Here is a 27,715-nt window from a genome sequence, read left to right as displayed (position 1 = left end):
TCCCCCGGGAGCAGGAGGGAAGGGGCTGCGGCTGCCGGCGCCGCGGGAGCGGAGCGGGGCGCGCATGCTCCGCCGGCCGCGGCCCTCCCCCGTCTCCTCCCCCCTGCCCGGGGCCGGCGGCGGGGACGGTCTCGACCATTTCCGCGGGCGCGGGGACGAGGGGCCGAGCCCGCGCGGCAGCGGCTTTCCCGAGCGCCGCGGCCGGCTCTTGCTCTGCGGCTTCAGCACCGCGGCGCTGGACAGCGCCCGCCGGGCAGCGGCTCCGCGGCGCTGAGCGCCCGCCGCGGCCGCCGGCGCGCAAGGGCGGCGCAGGGCAGCGCGGGCAGGAGCCCCCGCGGGCGGCGGCCCCGTCCCTGGGCCAGGCTCGCCCTCCGAGGGGGCTGGGCAGCAGCAGGATGTTTCTGCAGCTGGCGGTCGTGGTGCAGGTGCTGTCGCTGCTGGCAAGCCGGGTGCACGGCTTCCCGAAACCCGGGGGGAAAGGTAGGCGCCTTCGTTAACACATTGTCTCCGTTTTCTCCGAGATGGGGAAAGTTTTGCAGGGTATAGATAGAGCAAAGTAAAAACTTTCCTTCCACTTGGCTAAGAGCAATTAGACCCTAAAGAAACAATATTCCTGGTGCAAGACGCTGGATCACTGAAGTTGCAATCTAATATTAAAGTGAAGAGATGGGTGCTGGTAGAGGGAAAAGCTCTGAGTTTTGTTAGTCTTTTCCAAGCAATGTTTTCATCCATTCTGCAGCAGTTTCTGCACGAGTCTCTCTCGCTCCCTATCTGCCCTGGTATTCTGGATGTAAGAGATTTTTAATCTCTTGGTTGTGTCAATCCGATTATTGCTATTTTAGTCAATCTCTTAGAGCATTTTTCCCCCAATTTGTTCTTGAGTTTTCTCATCAGAAAGGGGTTACTGAGTCTGTATTTGTATTTCTATTACACCTTTTACAGAACCTCTCCCTCTGCCCCAAACAATTATGCTTTGTTTAAATGTTTGACTTTTTTATTGTATTCTCATTCTTCTAGGAAGACTGAATTTTTTTTACAAGAACTAGCAGTTGCATCATATTTAAGACACCATGTTTAATGGCAGAAAACTATAAATTAAGAAAAAATATGCTGTTTCTTTGTAGTCGCGTGCATCATATAACTGAGTATATATGTGTGTGGTTTTTTTATTCTAGATAAAGCTATACACAACAGACAATTAAGTGTAGAAAGACCCTTGGAGGAACAGGTAAGTGAAATAAAAAATATTTACAATGTTTTTTAGTTTTGGTATTCTCATAATATTTTGAGCCTTCAGGTACCAGATCCATGAATATCCTAATGGCTTAACAAATGAGTTAAAAATAGATTTGTCAGTAAAGTAAATATTGATGGGGTTGGGTACAAAATAGAGTTTCAATAATTTTTAAGAACTAGCATTCCAAAAGCAGGTCATTAGCTCCAACAGCTCACAGGTGTGTAACCCCTTTGTATTGACATCCTATGGGAATATAGCAGGCGCTTGGATTGAAGAAAGAAAATGTAACTGGCATTTATCTTAAAATGGAAAGTCTATTGCAGCTTCTCGTAATGTCTGATTCTGATCAGAGGATGTGGTGGGACTCACAAAAAGTGCCAAGCACTTAATCGTGTACTACTTATAAGACAAACTTCTTACTAAGAGTGAAGGTCAGGAACTAAGGCTTCTGCTGATATTGATAAATTAAAAGATCCCACATTTTAGTGTATTTATTCCTTCTGCCTGCTTGTTGTTTTGTTTGTCTGTTTGTTTTATTTTTGTATATCAGATTGCTGAAGCTGAGGCAGACAAGAATAGGAAAATAGCTTCCACAGGTAAAACATCTTTCCTGGTTTTATAGCAATATGCATAATGGTATTCAAAGAGGTGTAAGATTTTATGTCATGTGTGCATTGATATATTTTCCAGAAAATAAGCCAGAGTTCAAGAATTATTCCTTTGTTGATGACCTGAACCTGCTAAAATCAGTAGCAGAAAGAGAGAGGAATGAAAAGGAGAGGGAGTCAATTAGAAGCTCTTTGTATGAACAGCAACTGGCCATTGATGATGCAGACTCCACCAAGAACCGCAGGCTTGTGGATGACTATGACTCCACTAAAAGTGGACTGGATTATAAATTCCAAGGTATTCTGTAATCATCTTTCAGTGACTTTTAGGTTAGACTTCTCTTGCAAATTGATTGCAGTCATGAATGTTATACTCAACGCTAAATATGAGCTCTGTCTGTTACTGGAGTACAATTTCAATTATTTCCAGTTGTAGAAGCTTGTTGTATTACAATTAGGTTTTGAAACACAATGCAAAAGAATTGCTGTTGATTTTTACAGTCTTCTTCTGTGGAGGAAAACCCAACTGTGTAATCTGCATTATGTTTTTTAGCAATTTAGATTTGATGGAAGGAAAATGGGACATATTTTTAAATTAAAATATATTTATTCTGGTTGGAAAGGAAGAAGCACTTTTATAGAGAGCTAAATCACATATATTTGTTTCAAATGTTATGTGCAGTGTTAGATAATTGTCCTCATCACAAAGCTAAAAGAAGTTACCAAAGGCCAAAGAATACTTGCCTTTACTACAGGAGCAGTTAATTGACTTGTAGTTTAAGTGAGTCCTCTGAGAGTTGTGAGCAGCATTTAGCTCAGGATATTTTTAATTATATCAAAGTACGCTGATCACAGACCAAAGCTTACTCATCATATTCACTTTCCCATTGGTCATGATGATATTATTTGCCATAAGTAATGATTACATAATTAAAACTTCATTTGCTGAAATCTAAGCAGAAGGTAGTATGCTGTTTGACATGACCTGTTTTTGTCTAAGTGGCCATACGATGAAAGTAGATACCAGGAAGATGCATATAAGCAGATATGTGAGCAGTATTCTCTCATTCTTACATTTTTTTCTATAAACAGGAGAGTATGCTCCTGGCATTCATCTCTGCTCTTTCAAAAGAGCCAGTCAGAAAGACATTTTTCAGATGTGGAAAATGGACACAAAGAACTTTTCACTGGGACTGATGTAATGGATTCCAAAGTGTGTATCAAAGTATATTCCTAATGTGTCTAAAAAGTTTTGTTCTGAAGAGAAAATGATTTGGGCAGATATTTTTTACAAGATGTCTGATCCAAATGAGTTAGGACAGTCAGCACACAGTTAAACTGTAATCCTTTTAGATGATCCAGATGGCCTCCATCAATTAGATGGCACTCCTTTGACTGCTGAAGACATTGTTCAAAAAATTGCTGCAAGAATTTATGAGGAAAATGATAGAGGAGTGTTTGACAAGATTGTTTCAAAACTTCTGAATCTGGGGCTAGTAAGTATCTTGTTAATACTTCATTTAGCTGTTTTGTGGGTTGGTTTAATGCTCTTTTAAAAAACAATTTGGATGAACGCCGTGTCCAGCTAATAATGCTGACTTGAGTGAAAATGAATGGGATTCAGGCCCTCGGCAAGCTTCTTGACTCATTTGGGCACATTGGTTTAGTTCTGCAATAACACTGTTGTTCCTGTGATGGCTTTGCAACAAAACAGGCCAAACTGCAGCATATTTCTGATGTTGAGAAAACATTCGCTGATTGTACTACTCCCACGTTTGCCCTCATTTTTCCTTTAATTTCTCTTCTGATTCTCACTGAGGTCTTTTGTATTATCAATTTCTTTTGGATGTTTATGGGGAAAGGTCTGAGCTCATTCCTATCCACCTACTAATTATTGTCATCAGCAGACGTAGAATGATGCTGGTTAGTTGAGGGTACATTTCTCATTGTTACTGATTTTTAGCAAGACTGGGTTTGTCTCTGACCTCTGGATGTCTCAATGGTTTTAGCCATTGCAATATGGGATCCTTATATTTTAAAATACTAACCTTTTCTGCACTACATTTTGCAATTAGCTATTGCATGCTGAATCCCACTGATTACAAAGGGAGCTGTGGGGCAGCTGCATGGCAGAGTTCTCGTTCAAGTGACAGCTGTTGCGAAGCAAAGAGAAAACATTGTGATGATGCTGTACAAAGCTATTTGCTTTTTCCCTTTCTGTATTACTGTATTCCGTTGTAGTTATTCAATTGTACATAGTTATGTTGCAGAACACACATAAATATATACACAAACACACATATATGCATATGGGTATACCACACTTGCAGCATCATCTTTCAAGCTGGACCACTGTGTTAAGCCCTATATGGGTTTGTTTTCCTGTTGGAGGCTATATGTATGGGTGGGTGGTTTTTATGTATACACACATATTTGATGTGTGTTTGTATGTGTGTACATATACATTTATATAAATATAGACATGTATATATGTCTATATGTGTACACATATACACACACGTATCAGTGAAGGTATTACACCTAATTTGCCTGTGCTTAGCTTTGAAGCAAATATATTTGAAGCAACCTATTTACAAAGCTCAGGTTTCATATTGATGTTTAATCTAGGAAAACCACAATATTCTATAAGTACTCCGCACAAATATTTTAACAGATCACAGAGAGTCAGGCCTATACCCTGGAAGATGAAGTGGCAGAGGTTTTACAACAGCTAATTGCAAATGAAGCGAAGGATCGTGAGAAGGAGTCTGAAGATTTTGATTACCCTCCAAGCAGAGCAGACAGTGATACAAAAGAAAAGCAACAGGAAAGAATGGTAATTTCTTAGCTAATCATTTTGACTCACTTGCCGAACGGTACAAGTAGACCAATACACTGCTTTGCTTTAGGGAATAATTAGTTCAATCTGGAAACTAAAGGTGATCTTAAAGAAATTCCATCAGATAGAAAAATGTATTGTGAGTTACTCTGAGGTTTAAGCCAGATATCAAATAGAAATAACTTTGAGAAAACAGTAGTCTTCACCTCGTAATGAGGAAAATGTTGGCATAAGATTATGATGCTATTTATTGCTCTATTAACTCTATCACCAAAAGCAATGTGCTTATAGATATTATTTTTTTTATGTCTTTTGTGGAGACACCAAGCAAAGCTGATCAGGATAGCTTCATTAATGGAGAAATTGATGATACACTGGATAACACATGGTCATCATCTAATATCTTGGAAAGAAGAAATGAGCTGCCTTCCGAAGATAATTTCGAAGACCTCCAATATTTTCCAAACTTTTACGCACTATTAAAAAGTCTCAACTCAGGTGAGCTCATCATGTGTTTGCAGGAATATTTAGGAAAAAAAATAGAAAATTAAGATCTTTTCTGTTTTCTCCTACTCCTTTCCCTTCCCTTCCCCACAGCTTCCCTAGTTGCAAGAGACCATGTGCTTTAAAAATGTTCTCAAGATGTATAGCAGAAGCTAATTTGATTAGTGAGTACGACAAAACATCAGGAGGAACAGCACTCAGAACTGCAAACTGTGTGACCTAGGTAGCCCTTCCCATCTTGCGCTGTATGATCCAGGAGTCCTGAATTCTTTTCATTCCCCTAAGGGCATGATGAAAAACTGGCAAATTGTTTTCTCCAGACATCCTTCCAGTAACATCCATGTCTTCTAAGCCAACAGAGATACGAGTAAGCCACAGCAGAATCCTCACAGTGATGGTACCAGTAAATGAGTCTGAGCCTCCCAGCCTTTTCACAAACCACAGGTTTGCTGTTTATTGCAATGAAAGCTCTGCACGTCTCTTCCTATTCCGGTGCTAGACATCATTGCCTTCCAGTTATTGCAGGCAAGATTGTGGCACCTTGCCACAGCCCCTTTGTTAGCACACTCTACCACACACCCACTCTCACTCTCTGCAGCCAGCATATTTTCTCCTCTTTCCAGCACAGTCAGCAACGATTTCTTCTGTAGATTCCTTGTCCTGCAGGAGCCTTAATCTTGCTTCAAACTGTCCCCATAAACACCTGTGTGGAGAGCTAGAATGAAAAACCTGACAGCATATTTTGCTCTACAAAAGTCCGATCTACAAACTTCATATTCTTCTTCCTGTTCTTTTCATTTTCCTATGGTAGTTTTGCATTCTAGTTCTTCTCCTTTTTCTACTCACAAAGCAGAAAGGCATGTTGGGTTTAACGGGTTATCAGGCAAACAGAACCACAGCCCACTGGGTGCGCATATCTGCCTTGTCTCCTGCTTTATGCTGTTCACCTGCCAGCTTGTATCAAGCTGGGGGAGAGGGGATTCAATTGCATCCTACAGATGTGTGTTAAATTGCAGGCAGCAATAAAAAAACTATTCAGCAGCTCTCCAAAGGGGCTGGCCCTCTGCCAAGGCTGGGAGTATGTTTCTGACTGTCCCTGTCTGACAATGTCCCTGGCTCTGTTGGGTCCTTCAGTGACAACCTGGGGTGCAGGAAGAGCTTGTGTAACTGTGTGATGGGGGAGTTTCATGCTGCTAATGCAGAAATAGCAGTAATACTGTTCAGCAGATAAACACAGTGGAAAAAGAAAGCTAAGAAGCAGTGATCGTGAAGATAGTCAGAGATACATATGGGCAAGAAAGATGGATTTTTATAATGAAAAATCATTGTTCGTATCCTATTCTGGAGTCATGATCCTCCCAACCATGTAATATTATGTTTTGCCAGTACCTGAGTCATGGTCTTGTGCACAGTAACAATCTCATTTGAGACACTTTATATTTTTGTCATTGAACTCATGGATCTTGTAGGAGAAAGGATCTCCGAGCTATCTTCCTCATACAGAGCCAGACTGGTCTACTAAGTAGGTCATAGATAAATGAAAGAAAAAGACAGAGACTGTAGAAAAATCTGCCTATATCTGCCCTCTGACCAGCAATTTGAACTTTGTCAAGTCACTTCATCTCAGTATGTTTAGTGTTTTTATTGTAAAATGGAATTAATGCCATTTGCCTTCCATAACATAGAACTTCAAGACAAAAAGCTATAAAGAAGAACCAAACCCTGAAGTTTTAAAGTATGTTCAGCCGTACTTTGCAGGAACAGTTTAAAGGGAAACATATATATGAGTTCTCTTTGCTAATCCAGCACAGCATTTTCTTTTTAGTGAGTAGGTCGTTTTTTATGCATGATGTTTGTGCAGAGTTTGCAGAACTGAGTTTTTCCGAGTTGCTTGAAGTCTTTGACTAATTTTGCTTTATCCCCTCACACAGAGACTGAGGCGAAAGAGAAAGAGACCTTGATAACTATCATGAAAACCCTGATTGATTTTGTGAAGATGATGGTTAAATATGGAACAATCACACCAGAAGAAGGAGTTTCCTATCTGGGTGAGAGTACATACTTTATGCAACAGTGTTATTAATGCTATGTTCTTACTCTACCAACAGTGATAATTATATTCTCATCTTCCTTGCTCTTATGAGTCCTATTTCAGACTTGTTCATTCAAAATGTTAAAGCTGTACTTCTAAATGACTGATCATTCATTATAGCAATGTTGAATTCCATACTGCTTTAATATTTCCATCTAATGAAGGAAAGGTTATTTATCAGATATGTATTTAGAGGATTATTCCACTTTCACACGTGTAAAGCACACTTGATTTCAATGGCTTTATGTCAGGGGAAGATTAGTGTTTTGCTCAGTTATATTGAGGTGGATCACGTACCTGCATTTTCCAAAAAGAATCCAGCACTTCAGCACCTTTACTCTGTCACCTGTAAGTAGCTAGAGTAGAGAGAACCTAATGCTGAGTAGAGAGAACCTTTCTCCCAAGTAAAACTCCTTCCATCTATGGGAAGTGTTACATATTGGCACAGGAGTAGTTTTTGAAGCACTCTTTCCTGGACCCATTTTAGAGTCTGTGGCTATGCAGGTTTTGTAAAATTGTTATAATTTCCTGAAGAGGGATTTTGTAACAGCCTGGTTTTGGTGTTTTCTTTTGTTTTGTTTTCTCAGACACCTCTCCTGGCTTTTACAAACACTTTTATATTAACTGTTGATAGCCTTTGTAATTAAAAAAGCAGAGCTACAGAAGAAGGGCTTATCTGCATAAGCTCTGCACAACCCTTTCATTTTTCTGAAGTATTCCTGGTCTGGGTTAGCCTGAAAAGTTTTTGTTTACATCAGGGCAATTTCTCAGCTTAATAAATCAGTCTGTCGCAGAGATAGGACTGGCAATGTTCTTTCATGACATCTGCTGGCTTGTTTGATGTGGGCCATTGCAGATACATAATTGATTGATGCAACTATAACTGTACAGATTGATTATCAATTCCTTGGCTACAAAAAATCCAGTGGATAATGATTCACATTCAGTACGTGATTGCACCTCCTCTCTAAAGAATTCATTATATCTCTGACCAAGATGATCCCTTTATTTTCTGTAGAAGTCCTTGAATTTTGGAGTATTTGGACAACTTATGCTATGATTTAGCTCATTATTTCATTGGCTGCCTGTATATTTAAAGAAAGATGCACATAAAGAAATGGTTGATTACAAGCATAGTGGTTTCAGTGTCATTCTACAAATGAAGATAATATGGCTTGAGCAGATATTGCCCTCACTGATAGTGTTGTGCCAAAATTTAATAGGCTAAATTCATCCCTGACGCAAGACCACTCAGATAATGGAATTACACTAGGGATGCATTTTTCCTACTACAATTCAGGGCAGTTGTTCACATTGGCTTCACTTTGAGTGAATAAATACTGTAACCCTGGAAACAAATTGCCATGATGACATAGTACAGAGGGCAGGGATTAGGTTAAGAGTTTCAGAGGTCTGATTTAGTCTGGATTTAAAGTAAGGCTATCAGCTGATGTATCCAGACTCTGCCTTGCAAATGGGTGATTTATGCAGAGATGGATTTTGTACTCCATCAAAACAACTTACTGTAGTGGAAAAAGCTTTCTCATAGGTCTCAAGTTGCTTCTGTGGTGTTCTTTTTTTAGACTTGCTGTTGAGAAATGTCTTTAAAGCTGACCTTCATTTATTGAACTAATATTCTCAAATATTCAAGAACAACAAGCACAGGAGAACCTTAGCTTCTCACAGAATCTATAAGCATGGCAGCATTATTGCCACCCTTATTCAACTAAAAGTTACAACATAATATACCCAGTAATACTTGAATAGGTACTGTGTTTCTTGGTGCAGTTTGGGTTAGCGGATTGATGCGCAGCTGTGTTTATTTATAGCAGACAGAGGAATTAGTATGAATGTCAGAGAGAAGACACAATTAAAAAAATTGACAGCTTTTAGTTGTTCCCTCAGTCCAAAATCAGTGAGCAGATCCGATGCTAGTTGGTGGAAAATACTTACTGGGTCTGTGCGGATGGATTACATCCTTTCTCTATTCTATTACGGTAGGAAACTGCCTAAATTACTTTTCCTCACTCTGTGGCTGAAGCCATGCGTTAGCTATGTCCCTGAATTATACATTGAAAATAATAAATCATTTACTGAATCAAGTCACAAGCTTTTGTGCCTTTCACATGGATGCAGAGACAGTGAATTTGAATGCATGTACCAGTAACAGCTGGTTTGGGATTTGGAAACCACAGCATTATGTCATCATCATTGTATCCTACTCTAGGGGAAAGTATCTTGCTGCTGCAGTGAATGATGTTATTAGGCTTAGCTTTAAGTTACAAAGGACCTAGCTGCAGTGTGGTGCAAAAAAACCACATAAGCACACACATACAAATGCAAGGAAGAGGAGGAAGTTCATGTTTTAATACACATATTCAATATTATGTAATACGTATTTAAAAGCTTTCCATATGCTAAATATAATCTGTAACACAGAACCCAGAAAGCCAAAACCAACGTATTCTTATATATGAAAGAGGAGAAAAAGTACTGCCCACCTTTTACAGTATGTATTCAGAAAGTATAGGTGTGGAAGCAATAATGAGAGGCTGTAACAAACTGATATAAAATGTGTGTTCAGTAAAATGCATCATATTTGATAATTGCCCTGCTGGTGGCAAAATGCCACTATCTTCTATCATTCTTTACTTTCTTAACTATGAATGCTGTATTTTGGTGTACTGGGAGCAAATTCTTCTGTGGAGTGAAAGCCTTGTGATATGTTTCTAGCCTGTTCAAAGGCTTTCAGAAATCTTTCTAGAAAGCCTATCTGCCCTCTGAAGATTGAAAGCTGCATTAAAATTGTTTTTGCAATTAAAAGAATGGACAAACGTTGCTGGTACAGAAAGCGTAAGGTAATTAATCATATGGCACAGGATCACAGTTACACAGGTGGCTTGCGAATTAGATCCAACTGTGGTATCAACTTACCCACCTATTGTGGATTGTTGTCAGCATCCAGCAAACGCTGCCCTAACAGCTGAGGTCTCCGTGCTTTCCCCAGCCTGCTAGAGGCGCAGGCTGTTATCACTGAACAGGTTGAGTATTGGGGGGGACTTAGGACAGTTATTGAAACAATGATTGCTGTTGGCAAGGGTGCAGTGCCAGAGTGGAATGAAAGAGTTGGAAACCCTCCACAAAATGACCAGCGGAAAGCAGCAAGAAGCTTTCAGAGAAGTTATGACTGATTCAGCATAAAATATTTCATTATTCATGGCATTCATACTATTTCTGTTGCATAAATAGCTGCTACTGAATTTTCCATGCAGTACTGAAAGGACTATATCCTTCATGGTGCTGAGTGCTTCAAGGGAAAAAGTGCTGTTTGAGACAACAGCAAAACTCACTTTGATTTCAGCAGAGCAGAATAAGGAATGCGTTGCATAGATACTTGTACTGTTTGAATATTAGTTTGTGAATAATATCATACTTTCCTTCATTTTCCTTCTGTCTGTTGAGTAGTGTCATGGTGGAGATTCACTCTGATGGCTTTTTTGTCAGAGCCATCTATCACAGACCAGATAAATATTAAAGAAAAGCTTCATCTACACCACACAAAGAAAAGGAATTTTTTGTGTGCTGAGTGACTTTTCCTGCGTATGCCAGGCTATCTAGCTAATTTTAAAATGAAAGTATATCAGACCACTACCATCCTGGTAAAAACTCTATTTATAGTAATTACGTAAACTAAACTGTAGTTTTGTAATACATTTATTTTAGTAATATTGTTGTCAGCTTAGAAGCCCGAACAAATGGTTTCTGTCAGTTTGTTCAGATACATTTGTAAATCATCTCCCACTACTAAGACCAAAATAATGAGTGATTTTTATAACCATTCTAGGAAATATTTGTAAATAGAGGCTAGTGGACCATAAAAAAAAGAGAGCTTTCAGAGATTATAGACAAATTCTTAAGAGGCACTGGTGTGTATGTATGAATTCTTTTTACACAGTACATTGATTATATTCTCCTGCTGTACACTGCTTACAAGAGTGGATTTGTAGCAAATTTATCCATTGCCACCCCAACCAAATGAAAGTTGTGTTATCCAATGAACTGTTACCCTAGAAATGTAAATTAGTTATGTGCACATTGTATTCTTGTGTGGAGTTCTCATTTATGGACTAGTACATTTCGGACAAACTTTTGCCATCAGTACTTCTCTATCTCACAGATACATAGAAGCTTCACCATGATACTCCATATAATGTGTATTTTATTGCATCTTATGCTTGAGGTTGGTCATTTTGGTTTCAGTTTCTAAATCATGGCTTTTGTATCTTTTACAACTGAACAACACTGGAGAAAAGAAAGAGTCAAAGGAGTGGGAAGAAAATTAAGCTCAAGCACTCTGTAGCTTTGCTCTTTCTGAGGGGGATCCCACTTTTCACCTCCTCGTAGTGGAGCATTTAGCTTACTGGAGCCACAGTGTACAAAACACAGCCCACAGCAGACGGGTTGGGGAGCAAACCCCACTTTAATTAGGAGGGAGAATAGAGAAATTGGTCCAGCTTATCAGTATGCAGTGTTTGAGTCACAGCTGCCTCCTTCCATAGACCAAACCAAAGCCACCTCTCACACCGCCTCCCTTTGGCTCTGACTCACTGTCAGAATCCACGCTCTCCCCCGTGACTGAGTAGGAGATTGTGTTGGTTAGAAATGGGCATGAACAGATGTCTCTGTTTACCTCTTCTGCCCCCTCATTGTTTGTTCTTCATGGACAATTGGAAAGAAGACCAAACTGCAAGGCATGCTAGCAATAGGGAGATGGATGGTTCCTTGGTGAGCTATTGCCGAGGTATACGTACACTCGTTAGTTTGGTCCTTTTCTAAAGTTACTGTTAGGATATTGTTTTACTATAATATTCTCTTTTAGCCAGACTGAGGCTGCATGAAATAAATCCAGGGGAAATAGAAGAGGCAGAAAGTCCCCTGTGTTGATTACCATGCCCCTGCCTCTCCATGCTAAGGAATATGGAATAGCTGTTCTGCCTCTCACATTCACGCTTGGTACCCTCAACAGCTCCACTTCTGACGAAGGCAGAGCTTGCAATTTCCCCCATGTAGGCCAATGCATAGTAGACATAATCTGGCCTTTTCTTGGGAGAGAAGGACTTGTTTGAATACTGTGACTAATCCCTGAAGTTCTCATCAGCACAGATGCTGCAGGCCAAAGGTCTGATCCTGGTATTTGTTTAGTTAGGCGAGAACAGGCACAGAGCCAAGAGTGTGAGGCAAAGAGCAGATCACAGCACAGACTGGCATCATCTTTCCCCTGCTCACTGTCTCCAGAAGCAGATGCTCCCTGATGCAGACTGTGTGATTTGAAAGGGGTGAGGGAAGGTGTGGCTAAACCAGTGCCAGAGGCTGCAAGTGATAAATGGACAGTGTCGTGTGGACCTTTTGTTCTTTCCTTCATTTTGACCTGGGAGATGAAGGGCACTGACAGTATTTCATTCAGGGAACTGTTCATGCATAATACCTTCTTTTTCTTTTTTAATGTCCTTTTTTTTCAAAGGGGTCTTTCTGCTACTGTACGTTTTCTTCATAAGCATTACAATCTTTAATTGATTTTCCCTATCTGAATTTCCCTTTGGTGATTTTCCTTGCCCAGTATTAGTTTATCATATGACTGATGCATACAGCTGCCAGTGGGAATTATTTAATTTCAGGCAGCTCCCTTTTCTCTGCTATTTATTTTGTATCTGATGAACTAAGGTGACATAGATGCCAGTATACTGTACTGTTCTTAGGAAGATCAAGGATTCTCACATATCTGAAAAGCAGAAATCAGGGGCACCTCAGATGGGGGTAGTGGGCCAAATACTGAGGAGCAGCAGTGATGGTGTAAAGTATATGTGAACAGTTAAACCCAAGATGAATTTGCATGGAGGTAAGATGAAAGGATGTGGGGACAGAGAGTGTGCAAAGGTCCCAGTCAAGACTGGAATCCAGGAAGTGTGTTGATCGCAGACTCCACTGCAGCTTCATAGCTTTTCTTTCTGTAGCCTCATCCCACGCCTCATCCATGTCTGTCCCGTGCTCCTTCTGCATTTGCACAAACACATGAATATATTTTTGCTCTCACTGCTTAGATCTTATCTCCTACTTTCCCCCATTCAGACTCTCACTGCATAGAAAAAAAAGGGGTAGCTATGGTGTGAAAAGTCTATGATGGCTAACCTCACAGTTCTTAAAAAACAGGACCACTACACACTACAGTAAAATGGGCATCACCTGAGGGTCTCAATATGTGTGAGAGCATACTATTTCCAGTATCCATAGGATCTAAATTTTCTCAGATACCTTTTTGGGAGAGATCCAGTAGTTTTAGTATTACTAATTCTTTTTCCCACCACATTACATGACTATCAAATAATGTGTACAAGAACCAAAATGACTATATTACAGTTCATTCCTTCGCTTATCAATATCCACCCTTTACATTTGCAGCTATTTCTTGCAAATATATTGCCTCCTCTTCCGTTTCCCTTCACTGCCTCCTCTACGCTTTCCCAGCTGGATGCTTTGTAAGCAATCCCCATCTCCTCGGAGTGTCTTTTTTGACAAGTATATTGCTCAGTTCCTGAAAATCTAGGTTTTGCATCCTACCAAGTGGTTTGTGTTTCTAAGGAAAGGAGGGCAATGCTTTTATTTTTTCCCACTGAATTTGATAGCTGCATAAAACCACCTTACTTTCTGAATTCAGTATCTCTCTGTTGACAGCTGAGCACTGAGACCATGATTTAAGATGACGATGTGGGTGCAGGGTAAAGAGGGTGTCACTGAACTTTAAAAACTAAGCTCCATCCCACTCCTGCAGTAGAGGCGGCTGTGTGCTGCTTCAGTCCCAAACCATCGTGCTTGTAAAGTGCATGCTGTCAAAATACTTAAAATGTGTGCACAGGCCATGTAGCAGCCTCAGGATGGGAAAGGATTAGGAAAGGACTGCACCACACAGCTCTAGTAGACCTGGAGTAATGCAAAGAATATTGAAAGGATAAATCTGAGAAATAGTCTGTGAGGTAGGGAATTTAGTAAGGACAATAAAGCAGACTTGGTCAGAATTTTGTTCATCTCAAAACACATCTATTTAATTGCAGTTTACTTTTTGCGTTGCTTTTAATCTGATTGCCAAGTGATACTGCTGCTCTTTTATGTCAAATCACTCTGACCATCTTGCCTGTAATCCATTTACAGTTGATGCACTACCTGGGGCTTGTCATCTGACATGTCATTCCTCATGGCAGCATTAGGCTTCAGACACACCATCATGACAAATCAGTCAAAGAGAAAGTTTCAAAAAGAAAATGCCATCTCTTGCCATGTAAGGCAGGGAGTTGGAAAGGAACAGGAGATTTGCAAGGGTGAGACCCATCTGTAATTCCACAATGGAGGCATTTCTCTTGTTTGTCACAGTTTAAGCAGTTTATGTGACATATGCATGATACATATACGAGCTGACTAAATGTCAAACTCTGCTTTTGGCTACATTGGTGAAAATATAGTGGATATTGACAGCTCTTGGACCTGTACTCATGTAAGCTAAAAGGAGGATTTGGCCAAAGAATTAATCAGATACACTATTCCCCACAGAACAGTCACAAGCAAATGCTGAGATGTCCTGAGTTTGGTCACAGATGGAAAAAGGCTTTGCAAGCTCTTAAGGATCATCTGCTGCAGGAGACAGAAGACCCCTGGGAGAACTGTGCTTTTTTAATACCTGAAATATGTGCATCTCATACAAGCAGTCATCAGCACAAAGCTTTCCGGCTGAAGCTGCTGTAGTGTATGAACTCATTAAGTAAACTCATTTTTTAGCTATCATTAAGATTGATTTCAGGTACCATGATCACCCCTTTTTCTCCTTTAATAAACAGCCTTTCTATGCTGTATGAAAACGGAACTGCAAAGCAGGTCTTTCTACAGAAGTTCAATGACATGAAATCTCAGCTTCAGTCAATTCGATGAGGATAGAATGTGAAACTGCTTCCTGGGTGCAAAACAATTATGCAGATGAAAAAACCCTTTGCAGGAAAATTTGCAAGAGTCCAGAAAACACTGTGAATCTGTCTGTGTATAGAGAAGGGTCCATTTCAGGCTTCCATTACCAATTCTGTTAACTACTCAGATGGGTGCGTTAGTTTCCGCCTCTCTAATAAGAACAAGGTAATTTAATTTGTAGTGTTTTTTCACGTAGTATTTTTTTCCATGGATTTAAAGGGTGTTACCACAGTGCATTCTCCCAGAGTAAAGATAAGCATTCTGCTTTTATGCAATTCAGATTTTTGAATGCCCAACTCAAAGGACTTCAGAGTTTCAAAAGTGCTGGGGATTTGCATTTTCAGATGCAATTAATAGGATCTATCGGTGTGTAGTGCCTGTAGAAACTGAGCCTAGGATGTCTCAGAATGCCTGCTCAGAATAGGAGCCCTCCTGCAGCATGAATGCTTCAGTGAGTCATCCCAGATCAAAGAGCAAGTTAGAAAGTGAGGCAAGGCAGAAACCAGATCTGACTCCTGGTGTCTGGTTCGAGTGATGAGATTATACAGCTCCGCAGAAAGCTGGCTGCCGGAGGAGTGACCTATTTTACGAACGTAGGTCACTTCCATTAGCTCAGTAGTTATTGTTCTGTTGTTTTAATTAGTGCTATTTCAAATAAGTGGCCGGCTCTGTGGAAAGGTCAGTACCTTCTGAACTCTTCCTCTGTAAAAATTACGTTGCTAGGGGAACGATACCGGAAAAGTAATCAATTCTTGTTAGTCCTCCAAATACGACATGCAGTTGCTTAGCTGCTGGCCAGGCACATCTCAGTTGAGAAGATGACTCACTCCATCAGTGCAACGCAGAGCAAACATTGTTCAGCCCTGGCCTAGCCACATATGACAAGTACAAACATGTTTTGAAACAATACCAGCTGTTAAAGACGTTAAATCAGAAGAGGAAAAAAGGGCAATAAATCCTGTTCAAGAAGAACTGGGATTCTCCGGTAACATTCTCTTTATGATATATATGTAGGTACACCAGATAATCCCCATAAACATGAACAGGCTTACATAGTTAACTCCTGTCTGTCACACAGAAAATACAGCTGCTTGTGAAATCTTGAGATTCATGTTGATGTGCCATCCAGCTAGCAAGATAGCTTCAGTATTTCTCCTGTAAAATGCAGTCCTTATTAAAAGGCCTGTCATATAAACTTATCCGTATCTTTATTGACAAAATAAAGCTTTGAAAGTGGAATATAGTTATCATATTCAGTCTGGCTTTAGTGGCAAAGCTTGGATCATTAGTGGTCAATATTGGCGTATTATACTTCAGATACAGATGCAGCTGTTCAATGCATATGGCTGGAAAACAATGCATATTACCATGTTACTGTACTTGACAAAGTACTACTAAATATTATTTATTACTCATATATTGAACTCAAATGAAATGGTTAGCCAAATCGAAAGATTCAGAGAAACTGTAGAATTCCTGATGGGATTTATAGAAGTAACTGAATAATGGAGGAGTATAAATCCTATTGCATTCAGTAGCACATGCTGTGTTTGGATATCTGTACAACTTTTAAACACTACAGTCTATCAACATAACAAAACATTTGGAAATATTATCAGTATGCAGATATTCAAATCTAAAGATATCTAAGCGGGTTATAAATCCGTCTTGTGATGGAGTCATTTTGTTTTCTGCTAGTACAAGCTTACTGCAGCAGTGCCTAAATGCAGATACTTTTAAGACAGAATGTGAAAGGCAGTTATGAATCAATGCATTTTAAACATTTAAATATTCCTATTTATTTTAAAATACTATGTTTACACTTAAAATTAAGCCTAATTTAATAGATTTTGCTGGATTAAGGTCTAAAATCAGCAATATTTTTGCATTTGCATGAATTAGTGAAGGAGAATAATCTATTTACTTGAATTTACAAAGGGTTTTTAAGTTCTTAGCTGTATAACCTTATCCTAAAAACTGTCCCTCTTGCAACAGAGAAATCCTTATATTCCTGCTGGAATACTAGTATGGTTCTGATTCAGGATAAAAAATAGTATCTTAAGCTCAGCTGAAAGGAATGTTTACAGTCCTTTCAGTAAGCTTTGGATCAAGTGATTAGTGAGGCATCAATATCACCACTATAATTCTAGCTTGTTTTTTTTCTTCATCAGTATGTCTGATCCAGCTTGTAACCCAGCCCAGACCTGTTTAGTTTAGGGCATATGGCAAGGTCAGAAATCACATTGAAAGGATATGCACCAAATGAAAATAGTTTTCACAAAAAACCCATAATGTGGTGTAGAATAGACAAGGTACAATCAGGCAGGGTCCCACCAAAAACTGCTTACATTTTAATTTTATGTAAATAACAAAATATAGATGATTCAGGCAGACAGGATTATGGGATTTCTCATCAGATGGCAGGCAGAATTGCTTATGGTGATCTGCCATGAAGAGAAATGTGCTTGCTAAAAATCTAATCTTTAGGTTTCAGTGCTGAGTATCTTTCTGATGGAAAAAGATGCTTGCGGCTGATGGATAGAATGTTGGCCTTACACAGAAGATATGATCTAAAATATTTACTAGTCCTATAATATCTATTCTGCCACAGCTACTACATCTCATACTGAATATTTTAGCTGTTTATAGAAAGGGAATAGTGACAATTCAAAATGAAGTCTCTCAAAAATACCCCACCAACTAGCTGACATCTATCAAATTTTGGGTCCATGTTTAACTGAACCTTTAAAAAAAACTGATAAAGGGAAAGAAATTTCTACACCATATCCATAGTATGACTGAGGAAATATGGCAGATTTTATGATGATCTGTATTTGTGAATATCTATTAAGTGTTGGGTTTTTTCCCCACATAAGCATACAATGTTTATATCTGAAATACCCATCTTGATGAAAAGGTGCTTTTACTTTGGAATTAGATGAGTTCAGCCCTGAAATCTGCATAGAAAAACATTTTCTAGACTTCTAGAGCAGTATACATGGCCACGGCTGTCTACTGGGTTTTCAAGTAAATGCTTGACCTCAGCAACTTTAAAAAATATTTGTTTTAATCAGTTCAATTTACATATTTATTTCATTTAAATATAATTTTAACCCTTTTATTAAACTTCTTTTCCAATGAAACCATATAAAATCCAGACAGATAAGCAGTTTGGGATGATATTTTCCCACGAGGATGAAGCACATATTTCATAGTCTTATATACTTTGTGAAGTTAATTAAATCCATTTATTGCTTTCATCAGAATAAGTTGCTACAGATAGTTACCTATATTTTGTGACTTAGGTGACTGAAATCATTAGAATATATGTTTACTGTCTTTATGAATATTGGCTCTATTTAGTACACCTGTTTTCATGATTTAATTGTTCTTTTTTTTAACAAGATTGAGCAAAGTTCCATATAGCTATTTGTTTGTTCTTTTAGTGTTGGCTCTGCATTAATTCTTCAGAGGCAAGGATGAAGACTGTTCTTTTAGATTTCTACTTACCATTCAGACTGGTGTTGCGGAGAATATAGTATAGATTCTGCATCATATCTGTTGAAGAATAACTGGGGTTTGGTTTTGTTTTGCCTTGATTTCTAGAAAACTTAGATACAATGATAGCTGAGCAGACAAAGAAGAAGCTTGAGAACCCTTCCACTAAAACCAGAACAAAGCTACCAGCAGGTACTTATTCTACAATTTTCTCTCCTGGAATAACACATTTTTTAACCTATTCAGTGAAAAGCATGCTAATTGCTTTAGAAGCCAGACTGCTAGTTAAAGATACAGTCCCTCAAGGACCTGTAGCCACAGCTTGAATGTCTAAACACACAACAAGAGAGGAATTTTTACTTAATTGTCCAGACATTGAGAAGTATATTCACTGTCCTTTTCTTCAGTGGACTCCGGACATTACACATATACAAAAGCAAGCTGTATCAATGCTTTTTAAGACTTAAATAATAAAAAACCAATTCTTTGTCAACTTCGGATCTAGTGAATACAAATTTCCTATAAATTTTCTCTGCACAAAGGAATGTGCCTTTATGAAGTACATATTATTGCATTTTAGTCACCTGTATTCAGCTACTGTTTGTAAGAGCAGAAACAGGCATTCCTGTTTCCAGAGGTCTGGGGTAGAGATGAACTTTAGAAACCACTTTGAGCCAGACTCCAGTGAGGTTCTTCCTCAATCATCAGTCAAAACGTTTTACTTCCTAAAGATTGTATTGATGTGATTTAGAAGTGCTTTTGGTACGTTTGATACAAAATTGCTCTTACTGTTATTTCTTTAGACAAGAGTAGTGAAGAAGCAGACAGTACGAAGGAAGAAGCAGCTAAAATGGAAAAGGAATATGAAATCTCAAAGGATTCTACAAAAAATGAAGAACAAAATGCAGCAGGGAACAGTGAAGAGCCCAGAGGTACAAAATAGCCATTGCTTTTGCCACACATGTACGCACCAAGTGACTGAAATCTTTTCCTATCTTTGGTATTGTTTTTTTCATTGTGTTAGCGTAAATATCTTCAGTTTATAGTTACTGGGAGTCAGCACACAACAGGTTGATTCGGACGTGTACTTATTTGCTTACTTTTAAATGTATGAATCTATATCCGTTGCTGAGTAAGGCCATAACCTTTCATAGAATTCATAGCCCCTTTTGAGAGCAATATGAAATGCATTTTGACACAGTAGTGCAGAGAGATTTTGCTTCTTTGCATCTATGCTTTTCAGTGAAATCAGATCATCAGGATATTCAATATTCTGAGTGAGCCCATGGATTTCTCTAGTTTGTATTAGAACAAGCTGGTACTGAAAGGTACTGGAAAGTTCTGCGAAGTGAAACAATTTGCATTACTCGCTGCCAGAGGTTAAGGGTCATCAGCAATTAACCTGTTTTACATAATTTTGAAAACCTATTACAGTAAGTTAGTGTCTCAGTAAGCAAACTTAGCACAGTAGCACTTTTATTATCCTAGGTGCCTCAGCATGACACATAATGCCACATGCCATGCTACATTAGACTGTACTAGCTGAAGTCGCTCTCTCCATGGGGTGCAAATCAGCTGCTATATCTCAAAACAGATCTGCAGCAGACAGTGTGCCTCCTTACACTATACTTAAGAGCCTGTGTCCCAAAGACAAGCTCTGCTATACTTTGAGCTGATCTTGTATAACCAAGCATTTCTGTGGTGTTCAGTACAGCTCTCAAATATTTAAATACAACTTTTTGTCTCTCTCAGCTTGTACTAGAGGTAAATCTTAGAAGTTGAAGTGGTTGGTGTGTAAACTTATAAGACAAGAGTGGGTTCATTCTAGGTCTGTGTGTGGGTGAAGAACTTACCGAGGGAAAGGCAAGTTGGAGAAATTAGTTTGGCAAGTGACAGTTACAGTATAGTGCTTCAGGCTCAGCCGTGTCTTTTGACAGAGTGAGTTCCACAGTCTAGCTGCATCTCCAGAGTAAGTTCTCCCTCCTCCACACAAAAAACTTCTTCACCAGCAATTTATTGACTAGATTTGATGGACTTTCTTAGGAAGTGATGTATAGATGGGAGATTTGTCAGGTAGCAAATGCTGAACTTTTGAAGGAGGATGTTTGTTGGGGCAGAAACCTTTCAGTGGGTTCTTATTGCTAAGGATTCAGCATAAGCATCTATATTTTGTAGTCAGTTGGTTTAAAAAAATTGCTTATAATCTATTTTGCACTGATGCTAGTTTGTGCTCGTACTTTTTTGGATGCATGTGTTTTCACTGCAAAATACCTGGTAACAAATTGAAGTAATCAAGGTTACAGGAGATTGTAGTTCATTGGTCACCTGGTTCATTCCTGTGGCCAGTGCAGACATATGAACTATTAGCCACTCACAGATAGAAGGTGGCATTTTTTCCAGTAGTGGTTATTTGAGCATAGAAGAGGAAAATAGCTCAAGATGACTTCTAATTTCACAGTAAAGAAAAATTGCCTCAATACCTGTGGGAAGTGATAAATAACATATTTCGCTTGTCTATTGAAGATTTGTCGTTCAGTTTGGTTGAGGTTATTTGCCTTTACCTTCAGAAAAATGTTCAGCCCAATAGCTTTTTAGAAATTTGAATTGGTTCAGTCTTTAGTTCCTTGTCTCATCATGCAACACCCTTTGCTCTTTCACAGAGTAACTTACTGTAAAGCTAACTCTGCACTCCCATCTCAAAAATTACAGTATATCTAATACTGTATTCACTTACTAATGGGACCAGACATGCACAGCTGGCAGTAGTAGCCTTCTATATGCTAATCACACTAGGGGTTTTTTTTCCTGACAAATGTAAGAACATTACATCAATAAAGCTCCAGCCAAGTTAAGAATTCAAAATCCATTAGCCGGAATATTTCCTTGGGGGCCTTATTAGGTAATCCTTGAACTAATTCTGGCCTGTGTGCTTTCTGGTCCAAAAATAGTCATCACTTTAAAATTTCAGCTATAACAAGGAGTTATCATGGTAATTTTAATACATCCTTTTTCTCGGTAAATGTAAGTAGCTGTATTTCAGCTTGTCTTTCCAAAATATCACCATCTTAGATTTGCTGTATGCTGTTAGTACTACTGAATGGAGGAGTTTTATAACACTTTGTATATGAGATATTCAAAGCTATCAGTCTTATTTAAGTCATTCCTTGCTGTCTTAACAGCTTCATCTTTGCTGAACAATTATGATCAAAAAGCTACAGGTTGCCTTTAATCCACATATGCAGTATCTGTGGATACCACCAAAGTTATGTATACAGATCAAAAAAGCCATGATCCTAAGTTTGTGGATGACTAATCTTGCACAGACAAAACCTGCTAGCCATCTGTGGGAATTTGGCCTGACTAAAGTTGACAGGACTGAGCTTTTAAACAGAAACTAAGAATAGTTTTAATCTGCCTTCACTGTGACCAACTTCACTCGGTTAAGCAAGCTGCATCAATCATTGATGTAAGTGCCTGATTTCTCTCTCATCCTTTCCTCTAGGGAAAGCTGAGGCATATTTGGAAGCAATCAGGAAGAACATAGAATGGCTAAAAAACCACAACAAACAAGGTAACAAAGAAGGTATGAAGTAAAAAGCCTGACATTGGGGTGGGCACCATATATATTACAAAGCATGTAATTTAAATTGTGTTGTATAACTTAGCATTATGTAATAAGTTAAATAATAATAATGTGAAACTGTGTGTATCTAGATTATAGTGATAATTAGTGATGTTAGAGTTAAATAATACAGGTCATGTAAAAGTTAAATCAATGAATGAAAATAGTAAACTAAGGCAAATTCATGTAAACTGGCTCAAACAGCCCTTGGCCACAAAACACACAGTGACTAACCAGCTAGAAGTTGGTCATGTGCTGTCCAGATAGTCATGGTGGTCTGCGTGTCACCAGGTAACAGTACAGTTAGTGTCACCACAGTTTAGTCTAGTACTTCATTTCGTATTTCAACGTATCTTTTAATTACGATTTTGTACATGGGGTAAATGTATTTTAAATGTCTGGATGCATCTGGCTAGCACTGTGCATGCCATCACAAATAGCAATGAGTTTTGTTTCATAACCATAAATAGTTAAGATACAAACTTATGTCACTAGCACTGTAATATATTGGATTACAGCCCAAATAAACTCTAATGACTTGTAGCTCGCACATGCAAAGCTGTGTAGAAGGGGAGCGGCGACTGAAGCAGCTGCACAGGGTATGCCCCACCATTTGACTCTTCCTCAGAGGCAGGGCTGTATGAGAGCTGGAGGGAAGGAGCTAACAGCAGCAGGATTTCTATCATATTTTTCAGATCTTTATTTATCCATATCATGTTTGCCCTCAAGATCTCACATAAAACCAGCCTCCTATCCCCTCTGTCTGCCATTGCTGGGTCTTCTGCCATCACCCGCCCTGTAAGTGAAGGTTCCTAGCCAAGGGATCCATCCCTGGGGCATGACTGGCGCCTGGCGAGAACGATCCTTCTTGCACCAGCCAAAGAGAGAGGGATCTGAGATGAGATTAGCCTTGGGTAGTCTAGCTACCCTTTCTGTGAGTTGAAGTGTGTATGAATTACATTTCAGAGACGAGTGCATGCCTACAGCCCAACACACTCATTTTCCTATATAGACACTCCGTAATAGGAAGGCCTTTTTTTTAGATTTTTTCCCTCTTAAAATTGTTTCCACACAATGGCAGCGATGGCAGTTAGCAACAGACATACATATTTGCTCAAGAGCTTTCCTGCCAATTCTAATAAATGTTTCTGTTTATTGGTGTACTTATTATAGTAATTAGATCTCAGTCATGTGTGAATATTTCTCTGTATCACACATACTGAGTGGGCAGCCCCTCACTCCTCTTCATAGTAACGTTTCCTCTGCACTACTGCAGTCTGAAAATGGCTGTGACTGCAGATCAATAGTATTTTATATGCCTGTGAATGCATTAAGATATACGCTTTCTGCGTTGATGGATTTTCATTTGCACTAAAATATCTTTATTGTCCTCTGGCAATGGAAATGGGCCTTAGAGTGAGTGTAAGTTTGGATAAAATTAGAATAGTGTTCTTACTCTTCTGATACATTATCTTTATCGTGCCTTTCCATACTTTTTATTTTTGTAAAATGCTAATTCAGTTCTCCTGGGATGATGTTAAAGGCAGTGCAGTCAGGGTAAGCTTATCTAACCGTGAATGCATTGTGCTGTGTTCCTTCAGTACAAGCTTAGGTGGTGTTGATATTGCTCATCAATCATTCTCCACTTCCAGCTAGCGCCTGGGAGCTAGCGGAAAAGTGATTCACGAAGTAATTTGTGTATTAAAATGGCCAGTCTTTTCCACCCCTATTCATGGATTCTTTTACTCACTGAATATACTTGAAGAAGTTTAAGTTTCCTTCAGGCAAATGCTTGTAGATCCTTAACTTCATATGAATGTCAGTAGAAATTATTATTCATTCAATGACTAATGACCCTGGAAATGTTAATTTGCATTTTCCCAGTTTAAAAATACCAATTCCCTATTAAGGAGGCAAGTAAACTTGAGTGGTCTGGATGGTTTAAAGAGAAACATGTCAAAAGCCTAGATTTTGGCCTGATTGGCTTTTGTGTCCAAAGTTTGTTTTGCATATATACAATATATAGGCTCTGTGGGCATATCCTTAGTATCTCCCAGACCTGGCTTGATCTTTGAAACCAATGCTCTTTCAGACCAGCTCCTCTCCTGTGTAAATTAACATCACTCCCAGCAGTAGACGTCAGCTGCGGGGTATTCTGTTGCGTTTAGTCTCCAGAGAACATAACCATGAGTCATTTAACTAATACGTGCAAATAGCGTGTTTGGATTTTTCACAAAATACTGAGGTAGTTTATAGTTTCATAACACTAACAGTAGCCATTTAGGAATGAAAGTAAATTCTGTAATTAACTGCAATGGCAAGTGGCTTGATTTGAATATGCAAATAAGACCTCACTTCATTTACTGTAGCAGTTTCACAGCTCAATGTAATGCTGCAGCTGTTGTGGTGAATATAAACCAAAGCTGATTTTTCTAATTACTTGCCCAAATTAGTAGGTTGTAAATAAGTATCAGTTTTCAATTTCTAGGAAAAAATCAAATAAATTGCCGTGAGATATACAAATTAGTCAGAATTGGATAGTATCTTAATGGTTGTAATCTCATACAGAATGTTTAGTAATTAAACCTCCACACCTCCACGTAATGATCTTAGAGTTGTAAATACTATTCTAGAAGAAAAATAAGCTCAGGAATTTTAACGTGAATATTAATTTAGTATTTGTTGTTTCATTCATTTCCATTCCATGGTATTTTTCACTGGAGACTCTCATTCTGTCAAAATGAATTAAATGTCACAACCTTATTATTAAATTGCTAGGTACTATTTGTCCCTATTACTCAGATAGGATGGAGAGACAAACAGGTTACCTTCTCTTAAGTAATGCTGGTAACAGACCAGAGGTGAAATCCTGGCCTCAGTACAGCAAATAGAAAAATTCCTATTAACTCAGATGTGGAGAGAACACCTCTGCAGGAGTAGGGAGTTTTGAATATCAGTTTTCCGTATTACTCACTTGAAATTGCCTTATGCTGTTACAAAAACGATCACAAGCATTAATGTGCTTCTTAATGTCTTTCTATTTCTATCCAATTTTAGTCACTCAACCATAACAAGACAGAAAGTCATTATTGTCTGTTTTGTTAAGAATGTACAGTTTGAAAGAAGGTCCTTCCACTTACTGCTCTATGGTGATATACATTGGAGTACGTTACAGAATCAGTTCTGTCTGTGGAACAAGTAATTTATACTGAAAATTTCAGGATGTATCTGGTTTTGTGAAAGATATTAATTCATTTAACTTAGTATGAACCCTTAAGACATGGATGTTTTCCAGACTACTAACTTGTCATTTTAACAAATTAAGCTTTACATTTTATGCAGTAAATTATGTAACTGAAACTTGCATTGTGTTTATGTGTGAATACACTGGGTCTGTTGCCAGAGTTACAACTACACAATAGGTTACCTTTTTACATCATTTGAAAGTAGAATTCTTTTCATGGAAAACGGTGATGTTTTCCAGCATAGGAAAAGTCTATTTAAGGTATATGGTGTGAATCATGCTGTGTAGATGCAACCAGCTATCAGAAAAGGAGAAAGGGTCTTTCAGCACTGTATTGCAGATTGACATACAAAGATTGTCAAAGACTACTTTGACACTAACTAACACTGTCATAAAGACTACTCACTGCAATATTTTTCATGTCAGAAAATTATGTTCTGTATCAAGGTAAATAACTATTTTTTGATTTATTTTCAGGAAGTTGCTTTCTTGAATTTTCACTACAGGTGCTTGTAGTAAGTGAGAATTTTACTGGGATTTAAATAGGACACAGTCAATACTTTCTTATGAATCCATGACAGTTGTGAAAATAATAGGGTTTTAACAACAGCTTTTGCATGCAGACTAGAACATCAAACCTCTGACCAGAAAATATTCTTACTTTAGCATTTGCCAGCAAGCAATCAAGAGCAAGAGATGATTATTCCTCTTGAATCATAAAAGCACCATAACATGTAAAAAGATTTTCAAATTGTTTTCACAGGTTGCACTTGCAGTGAATTCCCTTCATGTTGGATAAAGTGCATTTGTTGGATAAACTTTTACAATGACATTGTTTCTTAGCTGAAGCAGTATAATGGCAATGACTCATTGTGCAAATGAATTCTTTTTTTTCAGAGTATGATCTTTCAAAGCTGAGAGATTTCATTGATCAGCAAGCTGATGCTTATGTGGACAAGGGCATCCTGGACAAGGAAGAGGCTGATGTAATTAAACGCATATATGGCAGCCTGTAAAAAGCTAGTGGCTGCCAAACGTGTAGAAAACTAGTATAGCTTCCCCCACTCCTGGCTCAATGACTTACAATCTGTTTTTTTGAGGATATCATTAGAAATGCCCTGTTTACATTGTACTGACAACTTTCTAGACAGAAATGAAGAGCTGTAGTGCTCTGTACACTGACTGCATACTGTATTTTCCTACACTCGCAAAACAACCCTAAATGCCGAATTCTGACATTCAATCTCTATTTGATTTGACAGGGTACTATTTATGTAATGTTCTCTTTGATTTATTATTTGTATTTGGCTTACTTTTGTAGGTAAACCAATCATTTCTGATGGAAAGTTCTTTTAATGCTACATCTTTTTGCTCTCACTCCACTGTCTTTCTATAGATGCAACTATGTAAAGGGCATTATTAGAAAATAGTTCACAGTTCTCTAAATAAAGTATTTGAAAATAATTTACCTATTAAAGTTTTCATTAATCTTAATATGATTTTATATCCAGAAATAGTGTTTTTAAATCCTAATACCTTTATTTTCTTGACCCTTTTTTATTTCTTTGTGTAGTGTTCTGTAACTTGCACTATAGTGTCCTTAGCTAACTGATACACCTTTGACACTACAACTGCCTTTCATATTGCAGAGCTGTATTCTCCCCATTGTTGCTTCATTCAGCATGTATAAACGTTCTCTTTGGTGCACCACTTGATGATTGTGCATGCATAATTAGTTGAATTCCTGATGTAAGTAGCCTGATAACAATTGTAAATAGCCATTAGTTTCTTTAAAGAAAAAAAAAAAGGAAAGTGATTCAAGTCATTTTGCATGGGAAGGGGAGTTTGCAACTAGAGATGGTTTTAGGAACACAGGGCCTGCTTTTCAGAAGGAGTTAACTTAAAGAACCTATCATATCTCAGCATCTCTGAATATCAAGGCTATGGTGTGTTTACTGAATTCTGATCTGGGTTGAGCAGTATTATTTTGGAAAACTATTTTTGGGCATATATATGCTATCATTAGCCAAGAATTTGGTACCTCCTGACGAATGAAAAAGGAAA

At 38.5% G+C, this 27,715-nt stretch overlaps 1 protein-coding gene across 1 annotated transcript; it reads left to right on the top strand.

The window, feature by feature from the left end:
* Nucleotides 1–395: 395 nt before the first annotated feature.
* Nucleotides 396–26,806, top strand: SCG3 (secretogranin III). Its single transcript, XM_009811061.2, has 12 exons — nt 396–480; nt 1,176–1,228; nt 1,788–1,833; nt 1,928–2,143; nt 3,199–3,341; nt 4,520–4,681; nt 5,005–5,182; nt 7,120–7,236; nt 18,894–18,977; nt 19,589–19,717; nt 22,288–22,368; nt 26,549–26,806. The coding sequence occupies exons 1-12, from the start codon at nt 396–398 to the stop codon at nt 26,665–26,667; spliced, it is 1,413 nt and encodes a 470-aa protein (XP_009809363.2). The 3' UTR covers nt 26,668–26,806.
* Nucleotides 26,807–27,715: the final 909 nt, after the last annotated feature.

The sequence above is a fragment of the Gavia stellata genome, chromosome 13 (assembly GCF_030936135.1).
Source record: "Gavia stellata isolate bGavSte3 chromosome 13, bGavSte3.hap2, whole genome shotgun sequence".
NCBI lineage: Eukaryota > Metazoa > Chordata > Aves > Gaviiformes > Gaviidae > Gavia > Gavia stellata.
Note: the sequence above shows the minus strand (reverse complement) of the source record. Positions and strands in the feature narration are given on the sequence as shown.

Excerpts from the sequence above, each read along its gene's own strand:
- SCG3 (XM_009811061.2), top strand. The coding sequence starts at position 396 with ATGTTTCTGCAGCTGGCGGTCGTGGTGCAGGTGCTGTCGCTGCTGGCA. Across the intron at positions 3,342-4,519 it reads AACTTCTGAATCTGGGGCTA|ATCACAGAGAGTCAGGCCTA; the intron begins GTAAGTATCTTG and ends ATATTTTAACAG. Across the intron at positions 5,183-7,119 it reads ATTAAAAAGTCTCAACTCAG|AGACTGAGGCGAAAGAGAAA; the intron begins GTGAGCTCATCA and ends CCCCTCACACAG.